Here is a 16084-nt window from a genome sequence, read left to right as displayed (position 1 = left end):
CACACACACACACACACACACACACTTTTGCATTACTCAGCGACACAACCAGTCACATATGAGTGTGTTTCCACTCCAACGCATGAATACTGTACTAAAGGTTCGCATTTGATTCCCAATTCGCATTTGAGTTTCCAGTCGTCACTGCTATGACATAATATAATTAAGCAATAAGGCCAGAGGGGGTGTAGTATTTGGCCAATATGCCACGGCTAAGGGCTTTTCTTAAGCACGATGCAAAGTGGAGTGCCTGGATTCAGCCCTTAGCCGTGGTATATTGGCCATATATCACAAACCCCAGAGGCGCCTTATTGCTATTATAAACTGCTTACCAACGTAATTAGAGCAGTAAAAATAAATGTTTTGTCATACCCGTGGTATACCACGGCTGTCAACCAATCAGCATTCAGGGCTCTAACCAAGTTGGTTTGTGCATAAGGACAGCCTTTAGCCGTGGTATATTGGCCATATACCACACCCCCTCGGGTCTTAATCGCTTAAATACAACAGTTACCCTGATGCCAGTCAGAGCCTGTGTATTTGTGCGTCCTAAAACTGTGTATTTGTGCGTCCTTTGTGTGTGTAGTTTGAGTTTATTGTACAGTTTCTATTATTCCTGGTTCTAAGCTGGAGCTGAGCTGGTACAGGTTGCTGTCCTGTCTCCTCGGTGCCTCTCTTATTCAGAAGGCACCATCGCCAGCATAATGGGAAATTTAGAAGAACTGAAAGAAATCACTTTTCTTTTTCACTTGTCTTGGAAACAGTAAAAGGTTTTCCGGCCTTGGATACACTAAAGAGGCGTGTCCAGACTCTATCTACTAGGCTTCTGATAGGCTGCATGTGCCTGTCACTCAGTATGACACCGCCCCCTGCCAAAACAATAGCTCAGTAAAATGATGGTATGGATTTGCATGCAGCTTAAAAATAACAACAAAGGAGAAGAAATTTAAAACACAACTGTTTTTTGTTTTTTTTGTGTGTTTTGTTTTCTGCAGGTATATCCTAAAGGAGGTCCGCTCTGCCCGTATTTATATTTATTTGTCATTTCGATTTATTTTGCTCTCCTTTTATATTCTAAAGCATGCATGTCCATTTCACCATCTCCGACCCTCCACTTCCTTTATTGATTTGCCATCACTGTGAGAGAGTGAAGAGGAAAGGCGAGAGGAGAGATGGAGGAGAGGACCACGGGCCAGCGCTGGGTGGTTGCATAGAGTACATCTGTCTGTCTGTCTGTCAGGGTCTGGCTGTCTGTCATGGTCTGTCTGTCGGTCGGTCTGTCTGTCTGTCAGGGTCTGTCTGTCTGTCTGTCTGTCTGTCTGTCTGTCAGGGTCTGTCTGGGTCTGTCTGTCAGGGTCTGTCTGTCTGTCTCTGTCTGTCTGTCTGTCTGTCTGTCTGTCTGTCTGTCTGTCAGGGTCTGTCTGTCAGGGTCTGTCGGTCAGGGTCTGTCTGGGTCTGTCTGTCTGTCTGTCAGGGTCTGTCTGTCAGGTTCTGTCTGTCAGGGTCTGTCTGTCAGGGTCTGTCTGGGTCTGTCGGTCAGGGTCTGTCTGTCTGTCGGTCAGGGTCTGTCTGTCTGTCTGTCAAGGTCTGTCTGTCTGTCAAGGTCTGTCAGGGTCTGTCTGTCTGTCTATCTGTCTCTGTCTGTCTGTGCCAGCCAGCCAGCCAGCCATGAGGGTAGGACCACTAGGAGAGACCCTTTACCCCACTGTAAAAAAAGCACACCGGTTGCAGCAGTCCAAAGTTGTGTTCAGGAGCCTATAGACACAGTCGTCTCCATATCAGCTCAGAGATTGACCCCAACATGGCCATCAGGTCAGTGCAGTGTCAGGGTACTACCAGCCTGCAGCTGTATACTGTGAGAGTGAAAGTGGCCCCAGCTGCCTCTCTAGTTGTGTTCTGGATGTGTTGTATTGCTAGATATGGGTAGGCACAGTGAACACGGAACAGCATTTGCCGTGAGGGGCTGGGAACAAGGCACATAATATAGTATGGCTTATGAGCAGAATGTGTGTTTTTCTTTTCTTTTTGACAAAGGCGGTGCAAATGAAGGTCACGGCTATGTGGAGATGACCTCCTATGTATGAGAGTAGCGCTCTGCTCCCTCTGTCAAAATATGCCCCCCTTCTCTCTCCAACACTACACTGAGTGTACAAAACATTAGGAACACCTTCATAATATTGAGTTGCAGCCCCTTTTGCCCTCAACAGCCTCAATTCATCAGGGCATGGACTGTGCAAGGTGTCGAAAGCTTTCCACAGGGATGCCTGCCCATGTTCACGCCAATGCTTCCCACAGTTGTGCAAAGTTGGCTGGATGTCCTTTGGGGGGTAGTAGACAATTCTTGATACACACGGGAAACTGTTGTGTGTGGAAAAACCCAGCAACGTTGCAGTTCTTGACACACTCAAACCGGTGCGTCTGGCACCTACTACCATAAAGGCACTTAAATCTTTTGCCTTGCCCATTCACCCTCTGAATGGCACACATACACAATCCATGTCTCAATTGTCTCAAGGCTTAAAAATCCTTCTTTAACCTGCCTCCCCTTCATCTACACTGATTGAAGAGGATTTAACAGGTGACATCAATAAGGGATGATAGCTTTGACCTGGTCACCTGGTCAGTCTATGTCATGGAAAGATCAGGTGTTCCTAATGTTCTGTACTCTCAGTGGACAGTGAGATGTTTTCCTCCATCACTCCTGTCCTGTTGTTAATGTCTTAATGGTAGAGATATATGCTAGCTAAGCCCCTCTCACACCCCTACCAGGAGCGCTTCTGTTTTGACTGTCGCTGACAACGTTCAAATCTATTTAGGATATTCTTCTGTATCCGTGATATTTGTAACGTCTGTTTCCATGCTGTCCTGTGCTGTAATGTGCACGGTAATGTACACTAACATTGTTGCATTGTTTACATTACGTGATGACATTATAACACGATATTGACATTGATCGGTTGTATAATATATGGACATTGTCAGTGTTGATCTAATGTTGTGTGCCTGTAGAGACATTAAAGCATAAAGAGAAGTCTGTGTTTGTCACTTTTGTGGCGCACACGCGTAGATGAATGCGTGCGTGTGTGTGTGTGTGTGTGTGTGTGCGTGCGTGCGTGTGCGTGTGTGTGTGTGCATGCAGTCAGTGATGGGAAAAGTAGCCAATTGTCATACCTGAGTAAAATTTAAGATACCTTCATTGAAAATGACTCAAGTAAAAGTATAATTCACCCAGTAAAATACTACTTGAGTAAAAGTAAAAAAATATTTGGTTTTAAATATACTTAAGTATCAAAAGTAAAAGTATAAATTATTTCTAATTCCTTATATTAAGCAAATTTATGGATAGCCAGGTGCACACTCCAACACTCAGTCATCATTTACAGATAGTCAGGGGTACACTCCAACACTCAAACATCATTTACAGATAGCCAGGGGCACACTCCAACACTCAAACATCATTTACAGATAGCCAGGGGCACACTCCAACACTCAAACATCATTTACAGATAGCCAGGGGCACACTCCAACACTCAGTCATCATTTACAGATAGTCAGGGGCACACTCCAACACTCAGACATCATTTACAGATAGCCAGGGGTACACTCCAACACTCAAACATCATTTACAGATAGCCAGGGGCACACTCCAACACTCAGACATCATTTACAGATAGCCAGGGGGGTACACTCCAACACTCAGACATCATTTACAGATAGCCAGATAGCCGGGGTACACTCCAACACTCAGACATCATTTACAGATACCCAGGGGCACACTCCAACACTCAGACATCATTTACAGATAGCCAGGGGTACACTCCAACACTCAAACATCATTTACAGATAGTCAGGGGTACACTACAACACTCAGACATCATTTACAGATAGCCAGGGGTACACTACAACACTCAGACATCATTTACAGATAGCCAGGGGTACACTACAACACTCAGACATCATTTACAGATAGTCAGGGGTACACTACAACACTCAGACATCATTTACAAACAAAGCATTTGTGTTTAGTGAGTCCTCCAGATCAGAGGCAGTTGGGATGACCCAGGATGTTCTCTGGATAAGTGTGTGAATTTGATAATTTTCTTGTCCTGCTAAGCATTGAAAATGTAACAAGTACTTTTGGGTGTCAGGGAAAATGTATGGGGTAAAAAAGTACATTATTTTCTTCAGGACTGTAGTGAAGTAAAAGTAGAAGATGTCAAATATGAATAGTAAAGTACATGTACCCCCAAAAATGACTTAAGTAGTACTTTCAAGTATTTTTTACTTAAGTACTTTATACCACTGCGTGCAGGGTGTGTGTATTGTGGATGAGAGGGAGACATCCTTGCATGATGTAGCCCCCTGGCTCTGTGTGTGTGTGTGACCATGTGTGTATAATGAACACAACAAGGAGAGCCAGGAGCAGAGTGTGTGACCGTGCATGTGTGTGTTGAATTATTTATACTGAGGAAGGAAGGGGAGGTGGCAGGGCTTTGTTTAAACTATAATTCTCTCTGGACTCACAGGTCCTATCCTACGGTTAGTACTGTACACCCTGTTGTAGGCTCTTACCGCTACACAGCCAGCCTATGTAGACATTATAGTCCATCAGTGTGTTGGTTACATATTGGACTTTCGTGTACATCTCTGTTGTGTGTGATACAGATAGACACACCATCTGTATCGCAACACTACTACCCTTTACAGCATTCTATTAATAAACTATTGCCCTAACAAATGAATAAAGCTGTTTCATGTTTGGGTGAAAACCAAATGGCTACGCCTGAGTAAGTGAACACCGCTAAGTCTGAGTGTGAACCGGGCATCCTGACCTGGTTACTGAATGTCTCCAACCTCCAACCCAAATGAGCAGCATGTGATTCTGTTGTGCCCAGTGAGTCCCTAGTCCATTGGTCGTCCTCTCTGTCTGTTTCTCCGTCTGTCCACACACAGACCACGTCCCGTGCACACTTCCACTCCACATAGCCCCATCTCTCGTAACACACACATTATACACACTGCACCCCTCTCACTCCACTCACCCTCACACCTGCCCTGGGGGTATCTGCCAATACCATAACATCCCAAACATTGATCCTTGAATGCAACTCATTGATCTTCAAAGTGTTTTTTGCAACACCTCTGAATGTTTGATCCTCCTGAACACACCCCAGGTCAACAACTGGCAACCGCAGTAGTAGTTTCATCTCCTCCACAGTGTCTGACTAGAAGTCTCTCTCCTGTTCACTGTTAGTTCTACTGTGTGTTCTCTTTGGCTCTCCAGCCGGCCCAATTTCAGCCATTTATCCTCTACTTTGTAATCAGCACCACAATTATAACGCAGAAATACGCAGTGATTGCCGTTCCGTGTGTATTTTGGAAGGTTCCGGTAAGCCAAAAACAATAGCAGTCCAAACAGAACGACCGTTGGGTGGACTTAAAGTATCCATGGCCGCCCGCAAGGAGGTTGTAGCTGCTTTGAAGAGTCTGGTCCCAAATTACAGCCCTGCCATAATGAAGTATTACTGTGCAATTACCAGACAGAGCATGGAAACGAGCTGTGTTTCTCTCTCTGTCGGACACAGGGGTGAAACGGGAGGCAACAGGAGGTTGGGAGAGGGAAAGTGTTGACAGCACCAAGAGGGTGTATGTAGCTATGCTTCGTACCCTTCTTTATGGATATACACCTTGCATGTGCCTACTACAATCTGATGGTAAAGAAGGTGTGTGTATGAGGGTCCACCAGCCAGCTGTGAAAAAGTCTGCGCAAAAAAACACACTGTGAAAGAGCAGGCTTGTTTGGCTGTGGGCTGCGTCGCCCTCACCTGAGGAGTCTCTGGCCTTGTGAATAATCCAACAGACAGGCCCTCATACTTAATGCAGCAGCACACACATGCTGCCCCCCTCCATCCCTCCCTGCACACTGTGCACTGGCACCACCACCCACCTCCACCTCTGCGCTAACAAGGCCTGATCCATTTTTCATCAACACCCGGTGCTTGGCCATCCCCTTTACACATGCAGGGGGACTGGTATTTCAGGAATGCAGGTTGTCTGGGGGTTTAAAAGTTTCACTAAGAAGGCAGCCAAGTTGTGTCTTACGTCTCCTCTCTTCCTGTCTCTCTTTGTTGTTATGTTTGGCTAGCTACCGTGCTAACAGCCCTTAAAGCTGTTGATGTAGGTCAGTGGTTCCCAAACTTGTTATAGTCCCGTACCCCTTCAAACATTCAACCTCCAGCTGCGTACCCCCTCTAGCACCAGGGTCAGCACACTCTCACATGTTGTTTTTTGCCATCATTGTAAGCCTGCCACACTCACACTATACAATACATTTATTAAACCTCTTAAGTCGACCCTCTACTTTTTCGAACATTCTGTTAAAAATCGCGCAACATTTCGGCGGCCTGCTACTCATGCCAGGAATATAGTATATGCATATGATTAGTATGTGTGGATAGAAAACACTCTCACGTTTCTAAAACTGGTTAAATCACCGCTGTGACTATAACAGAGCGTCTGTTTCATCGAAAAGCGCAAGAAAAACTGATCACTGAAAACTGAAAAAAATATCCATGTGCCACTTGCATGTATTGTTCAAGGGGCACAAAATTAAATAGGGCCGAGATTGCAAGTCCTACAGCTTCCACACGATGTCACCACTCTTGTCAATTGCCTTCTCGTTGTTTCTTGGTCAAACGAGGAAGAGAGACCACTTTCCATCCGGTCTCCGACAGGACGTTATGGAAGAGAGATTTCGGAAGATGATTTGAAAGCGTGGAGCTATTGAATACACATCGCCTCGTGATCAATTTGATAGATTATTAACGTTTACTAATACCTAAAGTTGGATTACAAAAGTATTTCGAAGTGTTTTGTGAAAGTTTATCGTCAACTTTTTTAATTTAAAAAAATGACGTGGCGTTTTGAAACTGTCTTTTTTTCTGAATCACACAGTTTCCATAGATGGATATTTTGGGTATATATGGACCGATTTAATCGGAAAAAAAAGACCCAATAGTGATGTTTATGGGACATATAGGAGTGCCAACAAAGAAGCTCGTCCAAGGTAATGAAAGTTTTATATTTTATTTCTGCTATTTGTGTAGCGCCGGCTACGCTAATTCTTTTGTTTACGTCGCCTTCAGGTATTTCGGGGTGTTGCATGCTATCAGATAATAGCTTCTCATGCTTCTCATGCTTTCGCCGAAAAGCATTTTAATAATCTGACTTGTTGGCTAGATTCACAACGAATGTAGCTTTAATTCAGTGCCCTACATGTGTGTTTTGATGAACGTTTGAGTTTTAACGAGTGCTATTAGCATTTGGCGTAGCGCATTTGCATTTCCAGATGCCTAGATGGGACGTCTGCGTCTCAGGTCGACGCAAGAGGATAAACATAAAAATGTGTGTGAGTTTTTGTCACAACCCGGCTCGTGGGAAATGACAAAGAGCTCTTATGGGCACAAATAATAATATAATAACCATCAATAATTTTGCTCTTTATTTAGCCATCTTACATAAAACACTTTATTTGTTCATCGAAAATTGTGAATAACTCACCACAGGTTAATTAGAAGGGTGTGCTTGAAAGGATGCAGGTAACTCTGCAATGTTGGGTTGTATTGGAGAGAGTCTTAGTCTTAACTAAATGTGTGCGGAAAATTATTTGTCATGCTAGTGAGGGCCGAGAATCCACTCTTACATAGGTACGTGGTTGCAAAGGGCATCAGTGTCTTAACAGCGCGATTTACCAAGGCTGGATACTCTGAGCGCAGCCCAATCCAGAAATCTGGCAGTGGCTTCTGACTTAAATTCAGTTTTCACAGAACAGCTGTTGCAATTTCGATGAGACGGTCTTGTTCAGATATCGGTAAGTGCGACTGGAGGCAGGGCATGAAAGGGATAACAAATCCAGTTGTTTGTGTCATCCATTTTGGGAAAGTACCTGCGTAATTGCGCACCCAACTCACTCAGGTGCTTCGCTATATCACATTTGGCATTGTCTGTAAGCTTGAGTTCATTTTCACATAAAAAAATCATACAATTATGGAAAGACCTGTGTGTTGTCCTTGTTAATGCAGACAAAGAAGAGCACCAACTTCTTAATCAGCCTCCATTTTGGCCTGCACATTGAATATAGTTGCGGAGAATCCCTGTAATCCTAGATTCAGATCATTCAGGCGGGATAAAACATCACCCAGGGCAGTCGTGTGAGAAACTCATCATCATGCAAGCGGTCAGACAAGTGCAAATGATGGTCAGTAAGGAAAACTTTAAGCTTGTCTCTCAATTTAAAAAAACAACAACATGTCAATACTTTGCCCCTTGATAACCAGCACACTTGTAAAAGCGTTGCATGGTTTCTGCTCATATTACTGCATAGTGCACAAAATGCATGCGATTTCAGAGGCCTTGCTTTAACCATTTTCACTGTAGTGTCCAAAACGTCTTTCAAGCTGTCAGGCATTCCCTTGGCAGCAAGAGCCTCTCGGTGAATGCTGCAGTGTACCCAAGTCGCGTCAGGAGCCACTGCTTGCATGCGCGTTACCACTCCACTATGTCTCCCTGTCATGGCTTTTGCGCCATCAGTACAGATACCAACACATCTTGACCACCAAAGTCCATTTGATGTCACAAAGCTGTCCAGTACTTTAAAAATATACTCTCCTGTTGTCCTTGTTTCCAGTGGTTTGCAGAAGAGGATGTCTTCCTTAATTGACCCCCCCATAAACGTAACAGACATACCAGGAGCTGTGCCAGGCCCGCCATGTCATCATGCATAGAATTCACTGGCTTGTAAACGAAGCAGTAATTGTTTAAAAACATCTCCTAGGGCCACCCGGGTGGCGCAGTGGTCTAGGGCACTGCATCGCAGCGCTAGCTGTGCCACCAGAGACTCTGGGTTCGTGCCCAGGCTCTGTAGCAGCCGGCCGCGACTGGGAGGTCCGTGGGGCGACGCACAATTGGCCTAGCGTCGTCCGGGTTAGGGAGGGTTTGGCCGGTAGGGATTTCCTTGTCTCATCGCGCACCAGCGACTCCTGTGGCGGGCCGGGTGCAGTGCGCGCTAACCAAGGTTGCCAGGTGCACGGTGTTTCCTCCGACACATTGGTGCGGCTAGATTCCGGGTTGGAGGCGCACTGTGTTTAGAAGCAGTGTGGCTTGGTTGGGTTGTGTTTCGGAGGACGCATGGCTTTTGACCTCCGTCTCCCCCGAGCCCGTACGGGAGTTGTAGCAATGAGACAAGATAGTAATTACTAACTAATACCACGAAACTGGGGAGAAAAGGGGGTAAAATATTAAATTTAAAAAAACATCTCCTGCCATGTCACTGATGCGTCGTGAAACTTTTGTTTGAGGAAGTCATTGTCTGTATAGTTTTTTGGGCTTTTTCCCTCAGTATTGTCCCAGCCAGATCCACGGTAGCAGGAAGAATTAAGTCCTCCACAATAGTATTGGGCTTGCCTGTCCTAGCCACTCGGTACTTCACCATAAAAGACGCTTCTAGTCCTTTCTTATTAATGGTATCTGTTGCTTTTATACATGTCTTACTTTCTACATGTCTTACTACTTACTAATAGTCATCTTAATTCTCGCTCAAAAAAACTCCCATGGCTTATTTTTCAAGTTGGCATGTTTTGTTTCCAAATGTCTGTGCTAGAGGGGGTACGCAGCTGGAGGTTAAATGTTTAAAGGGGTACGGGACTATAAAACATTTGGGAACCACTGCACTAAAGTAATACTGCAAAAAATGAAATTAACTTCCTGTCCTGAATAGAAAGTATTATGTTTGCGGCAAACATCACTGAGTACCAGTTTTCATATTGTCAAGCATGGTGGTGGCTGCATCATGTTATGGGTATTCTTGTCATCGACAAGGACTAGAGAGTTATTTAGGATAAAAAGTAACGTAATAGAGCTACGCGCAGGCAAAATCGGAGGGTTGAGGGTTGAATACTTATTTAATCAAGATATATTAGTGTTTATATCCAGTACCAGTCAAAGGTTTGGACACGTATTCATTCCAGGTTTGTCTTTATTTTTTACAAGTGTCTGCGTTGTAGAATAATAGCGAAGACATCAAAACTTTGAAATAACACGTATGAGATCACGTAGTAACCAAACAAGTGTTAAACAAATCAAAATATATTTTATATTTGAGATTCTTCAAAGTAGCCACCCTTTGCCTTGATGACAGCTTTGCACACTTTTGGCACTCTCCCTACCAGCTTCATGAGGTAGTCACCTGGAATGCATTTCAATTGGTCTCATGAATCCAAATTTGAGATTTTTGGTCCCAACTCCCGTGTCTTTGTGAGACGCAGAGTTGGTGAGCAGATGATCTCCGCATGTGTGGTTCCCACTGTGAAGCATGGAGGAGGAGGTGTGATGGGGTGGTTTGCTGGTAACACTGTCAGTGATTTATTTAGAATTCAAGGCACACTTGACCAGCATGGCAACCACAGCATTCTGCAGCGAAAAGCCATTCCGTCTGGTTTGCACTTAGTGGGACTATCATTTTTTTTTCAACAGGACAATGACCCAACACACCTCCAGGCTGTGTGAGGGCTGTTTCACCAAGAAGGAGAGTGTTGGAGTGCTGCATCAGATGACCTGGCCTCCACAATCACCCGACCTCAACCCAATTGAGATGGTTTGGGATGAGTTGGACCGTAGAGTGAAGGAATAGCAGCCAACAAGTGCTCAGCATATGTGGGAACTCCTTCAAGATTGTTGGAAAAGCATTACAGGTGAAGCTGGTTGAGAAAATGCAAAGGGTGGCTACTTTGAAGAATCTGAAACACTTTTTTGGTTACTACATGATTCCGTATGTGTTATTTCATAGTTTTGATATCTTCACTATTATTATACAATGTAGAAAATTGTCAAAATAAAGAAAAACCCTTGAATGAGTAAGTGTGCCCAAACCTTTGACTGGGACGGTGCATATAGGTGGGGCTAAAGTGGCTAGGCAACTGGATAGATAATAAAAAATGTAGCAGCAGCAGTATGTGATGAATCAAAAGAGTTGGTGCATAGAGGGTCAATACAGATAGTTTGGGTAGCTATTTGGTTAACTATCGTAGTCTTATGGCTTGAGGAGAGAAGCTGTTCAGTGTCCTGTTGATTACAGACTTGGTGCATTGGTATTGCTTGTGGTGCGGTAGCAGAGAGAACAGTCTGTGGCTTCGGTGACTGGAGTCTTTGTCAATTGTTAGGGCCTTCCACTGACACCGCCTAGTATAGAGATCCTGGATGGCAGGGAGCTCGGCCCCATTAATTTACTCAGACCTGTAGTGCTTGCTAGTGTATTAATAGCTCCAAGTCTTTGACACAGAGCTGTTGGCCAGTGTGCTGACTGTCATAGCTGTTTTGCTAGCGTGCTAACAGCGGTGGGGTCAGGACCCTCAGCGAGCCACGGGCCGGTGCCCTAAATGAGAACCATGCCCCATTCAGGGACGCGAGTCGGAGAGAGCAGGGTCAGCAGCTGGTGGAGGATATGGCAATCATTTATAAAAATATGCTTTCTCAAGCCCACGAAAACAAAAAGGGCCCAAACCCAACAGCTGGGAAGGGTTGGAAGTAGCCCCAAGGCTGGCAAGTACCCCTCCAGATGGGGAGGTTAGGCCGGGGCTAGCCAGGCTGCTCCACTTAAACTTCCGATTCCCATTAAGGGAGCCCAAGATTGCAGGGGAAGGGGAGAGGAAGAAAAGCAAGGAGCATGACTGCTCTGTTTTTCACCCCGCTTAATCAAATAAAGCAGGAAGCTTCTGAGACAGAAGACTTGTGTTTATTGATATTTACGAATACACTCCTCCCCTCCAACCTAACTTTTTTTTTTTTTTTTTTCAAAATGTGTATTTTCTCTCTCAGATATTCTCTGGAATTTTAAGTCTTTTTTATGCTTGTCGTATATATGTCCACTGATGAAGCTGAGAATATCCTAATACATCACTTTTGGTCATGTTTTTCTTCTCTGTAAGTGTTCCATTGTTTTAAATTGAGCCACAGGGAAATTTAGAAAGAGCCCCACATCCGCTGTACTGAGAGTGATTTGCAAACGCAGGTCAATTTGTTCTAATACGGGTTGTTGTATGAAATGGCCACATGGAAAAGGCTTTAAATAAGAATTGATGACCCTCTTTCCCCTCGCGCTGATCAAACACACACACACATACAGTGAATTTAGGAAAGTTTTCAGACCCCTTTATTTTTGGAATAAATAAGCAAAATGTTTTTATATTAAAAATAAAAACTGAAATATCACATTTACATAAGTATTCAGACCCTGTACTAAGTACTTTGTTGAAGCACCTTTGGCAGTGATTACAGCCTCGAGTCTTCATGGGTATGACGCTACAAGCTTGACCCACCTGTATTCGGAGTTTCTTCCATTCTTCTCTGCTGATCCTCTCGAGCTCTGTCAGGTTGGATGGGGTGTGTCGCTGTATGTTTGCCAATGACCATCTGGATGATCCAGAGGAGGAATGGGAGACGGTCATGTGGTCTGATGAGACAAAAATAGAGCTTTTTGGTCTAAACTCCCCTCGCCGTGTTTGGAGGAAGAGGAAGGATGAGTACAACCCCAAGAACACCATCCCAACTGTGAAGCATGGAGGTGGAAACATCATTCTTTGGGGATGCGTTTCTGCAAAGGGGACAGGACGACATCACCGAATTGAGGGGAGGACACACACACACATATACAGTGGGGCAAAAAAGTATTTAGTCAACCACCAATTGGGCAAGTTCTCCCACTTAAAAATATGAGAGAGGCCTGTAATTTTCATCATAGGTACACTTCAACTATGACAGACAAAATTAGAAAAACAATCCAGAAAATCACATTGTAGGATTTTTTATGAATTTATTTGCAAATTATGGTGGAAAATAAGTATTTGGTCACCTACAAACAAGCAAGATGTCTGGCTCTCACAGACCTGTAACTTCTTCTTTAAGAGGCTCCTCTGTCCTCCACTCGTTACCTGTATTAATGGCACCTGTTTGAACTTGTTATCAGTATAAAAGACACCTGTCCACAACCTCAAACAGTCACACTCCAAACTCCACTATGGCCAAGACCAAAGAGTTGTCAAAGAACACCAGAAACAAAATTGTAGACCTGCACCAGGCTGGGAAGACTGAATCTGCAATAGGTAAGCAGCTTGGTTTGAAGAAATCAACTGTGGGAGCAATTATTAGGAAATGGAAGACATACAAGACCACTGATAATCTCCCTCGAACTGGGGCTCTACGCAAGATCTCACCCCGTGGGGTCAAAATGATCACAAGAACGGTGAGCAAAAATCCCAGAGCCACACGGGGGGACCTAGTGAATGACCTGCCGAGAGCTGGGACCAAAGTAACAAAGCCTACCATCAGTAACACACTACGCCACCAGGGACTCAAATCCTGCAGTGCCAGACGTGTCCCCCTGCTTAAGCCAGTACATGTCCAGGCCCGTCTGAAGTTTGCTAGAGAGCATTTGGATGATCCAGAAGAAGATTGGGAGAATGTCATTATGGTCAGATGAAACCAAAATAGAACTCTTTGGTAAAAACTCAGCTCGTCGTGTTTGGAGGACAAAGAATGCTGAGTTGCATCCAAAGAACACCATACCTGAAAGAGCTGCAAAACCTGGACCCATACAAATCAGCTGGGCTTGACAATCTGGACCCTCTATTTCTGAAACTATCCGCCGCCATTGTCGCAACCCCTATTACCAGCCTGTTCAACCTCTCTTTCATATCGTCTGAGATCCCCAAGGATTGGAAAGCTGCTGCAGTCATCCCCCTCTTCAAAGGGGGAGACACCCTGGACCCAAACTGTTACAGACCTATATCCATCCTGCCCTGCCTATCTAAGGTCTTCGAAAGCCAAGTCAACCAACAGGTCACTGACCATCTTGAATCCCACCGTACCTTCTCCGCTGTGCAATCTGGTTTCCGAGCCGGTCACGGGTGCACCTCAGCCACGCTCAAGGTACTAAACGATATCATAACCGCCATCGATAAAAGACAGTACTGTGCAGCCGTCTTCATCGACCTTGCCAAGGCTTTCAACCCTGTCAATCACCATATTCTTATCGGCAGACTCAGTAGCCTCGGTTTTTCGGATGACTGCCTTGCCTGGTTCACCAATTACTTTGCAGACAGAGTTCAGTGTGTCAAATCGGAGGGCATGCTGTCCGGTCCTCTGGCAGTCTCTATAGGGGTGCCACAGGATTCAATCCTCGGGCCGACTCTTTTCTCTGTATATATCAATGATGTTGCTCTTGCTGCGGGCGATTCCCTGATCCACCTCTACGCAGAAGACACCATTCTATATACTTCCGGCCAGTCCTTGGACACTGTGCTATCTAACCTCCAAACGAGCTTCAATGCCATACAACACTCCTTCCGTGGCCTCCAACTGCTCTTAAACGCTAGTAAAACCAAATGCATGCTTTTCAACCGTTCGCTGCCTGCACCCGCACGCCTGACCAGCATCACCACCCTGGATGGTTCGGACCTTGAATATGTGGACATCTATAAGTACCTAGGTGTCTGGCTAGACTGTAAACTCTCCTTCCAGACTCATATCAAACATCTCCAATCGAAAATCAAATCAAGAGTAGGCTTTCTATTCCGCAACAAAGCCTCCTTCACTCACGCCGCCAAACTTACCCTAGTAAAACTGACTATCCTACCGATCCTCGACTTCGGCGATGTCATCTACAAAATTGCTTCCAACACTCTACTCAGCAAACTGGATGCAGTTTATCACAGTGCCATCCGTTTTGTCACTAAAGCACCTTATACCACCCACCACTGCGACTTGTATGCTCTAGTCGGCTGGCCCTCGCTACATATTCGTCGCCAGACCCACTGGCTCCAGGTCATCTACAAGTCCATGCTAGGTAAAGCTCCGCCTTATCTCAGTTCACTGGTCACGATGGCAACACCCATCCGTAGCACGCGCTCCAGCAGGTGTATCTAACTGATCATCCCTAAAGCCAACACCTCATTTGGCTGCCTTTCGTTCCAGTTCTCTGCTGCCTGTGACTGGAACAAATTGCAAAAATCGTTGAAGTTGGAGACTTTTATCTCCCTCACCAACTTCAAACATCTGCTATCTGAGCAGCTAACCGATCGCTGCAGCTGTACATAGTCTATCGGTAAATAGCCCACCCATTTTTACCTACCTCATCCCCATACTGTTTTTATTTATTTTATTTTATGCTCTTTTGCACACCAATATCTCTACCTGTACATGACCATCTGATCATTTATCACTCCAGTGTTAATCTGCAAAATTGTAATTATTCGCCCTACCTCCTCATGCCTTTTGCACACAATGTATATAGACTCCCCTTTTTTTTCTACTGTGTTATTGACTTGTTAATTGTTTACTCCATGTGTAACTCTGTGTTGTCTGTTCACACTGCTATGCTTTATCTTGGCCAGGTCGCAGTTGCAAATGAGAACTTGTTCTCAACTAGCCTACCTGGTTAAATAAAGGTGAAATAAAAAAAATCAATAAAAAATACCTACTTTGAAGCATGGGGGTGGAAACATCATACTTTGGGGCTGTTTTTCTGCAAAGGGACCAGTACAACTGATCCGTGTAAAGGAAAGATTGAATGGGGCCATGTATCGTGAGATTTTGAGTGAAAACCTGATTCCATCAGCAAGGGAATTGAAGATGAAACGTGGCTGGGTCTTTCAGCGTGACAATGATCCCAAACACACCGAGTGGCTTCGTAAGAAGCATTTCAAGGTCCTGGGGTGGCCTAGCCAGTCTCCAGATCTCAACCCCATAGAAAATCTTTGGGGGGAGTTGATAGTCCGTGTTGCCCAGCAACAGCCCCAAAACATCACTGCTCTAGAGGACATCTGCATGGAGGAATGGGCCAAAATACCAGCAACAGTGTGTGAAAACCTTGTGAAGACTTACAGAAAGCGTTTGACCTCTGTCATTGCCAACAAAGGGTATATAACAAAGTATTGAGATAAACTTTTGTTATTGACCAAATACTTATTTTCTACCATAATTTGCAAATAAATTCATTAAAAATCCTACAACGTGATTTTCTGGATTTTTTTTC

At 44.7% G+C, this 16084-nt stretch overlaps 1 protein-coding gene across 6 annotated transcripts in view; it reads left to right on the top strand.

The window, feature by feature from the left end:
• The window catches only part of LOC112234746 (BCAS3 microtubule associated cell migration factor-like), a 348299-nt gene that overhangs the window by 224357 nt on the left and 107858 nt on the right, over window positions 1-16084 (top strand). Inside the window, exon 25 of one of the 6 annotated variants that reach the window (XM_042296130.1) lies at window positions 996-1309. The exons of the other annotated variants lie outside the window; for them this stretch is intronic. Coding sequence (XP_042152064.1) covers window positions 996-1006 — 11 coding nt within the window. The 3' untranslated portion in view covers window positions 1007-1309. Of the gene's footprint in view, window positions 1-995; window positions 1310-16084 lie in introns of those variants that run through there. 6 annotated transcript variants of the gene reach the window in all.

The sequence above is a fragment of the Oncorhynchus tshawytscha genome, linkage group LG13 (genome assembly GCF_018296145.1).
Source record: "Oncorhynchus tshawytscha isolate Ot180627B linkage group LG13, Otsh_v2.0, whole genome shotgun sequence".
NCBI lineage: Eukaryota > Metazoa > Chordata > Actinopteri > Salmoniformes > Salmonidae > Oncorhynchus > Oncorhynchus tshawytscha.
Note: the sequence above shows the minus strand (reverse complement) of the source record. Positions and strands in the feature narration are given on the sequence as shown.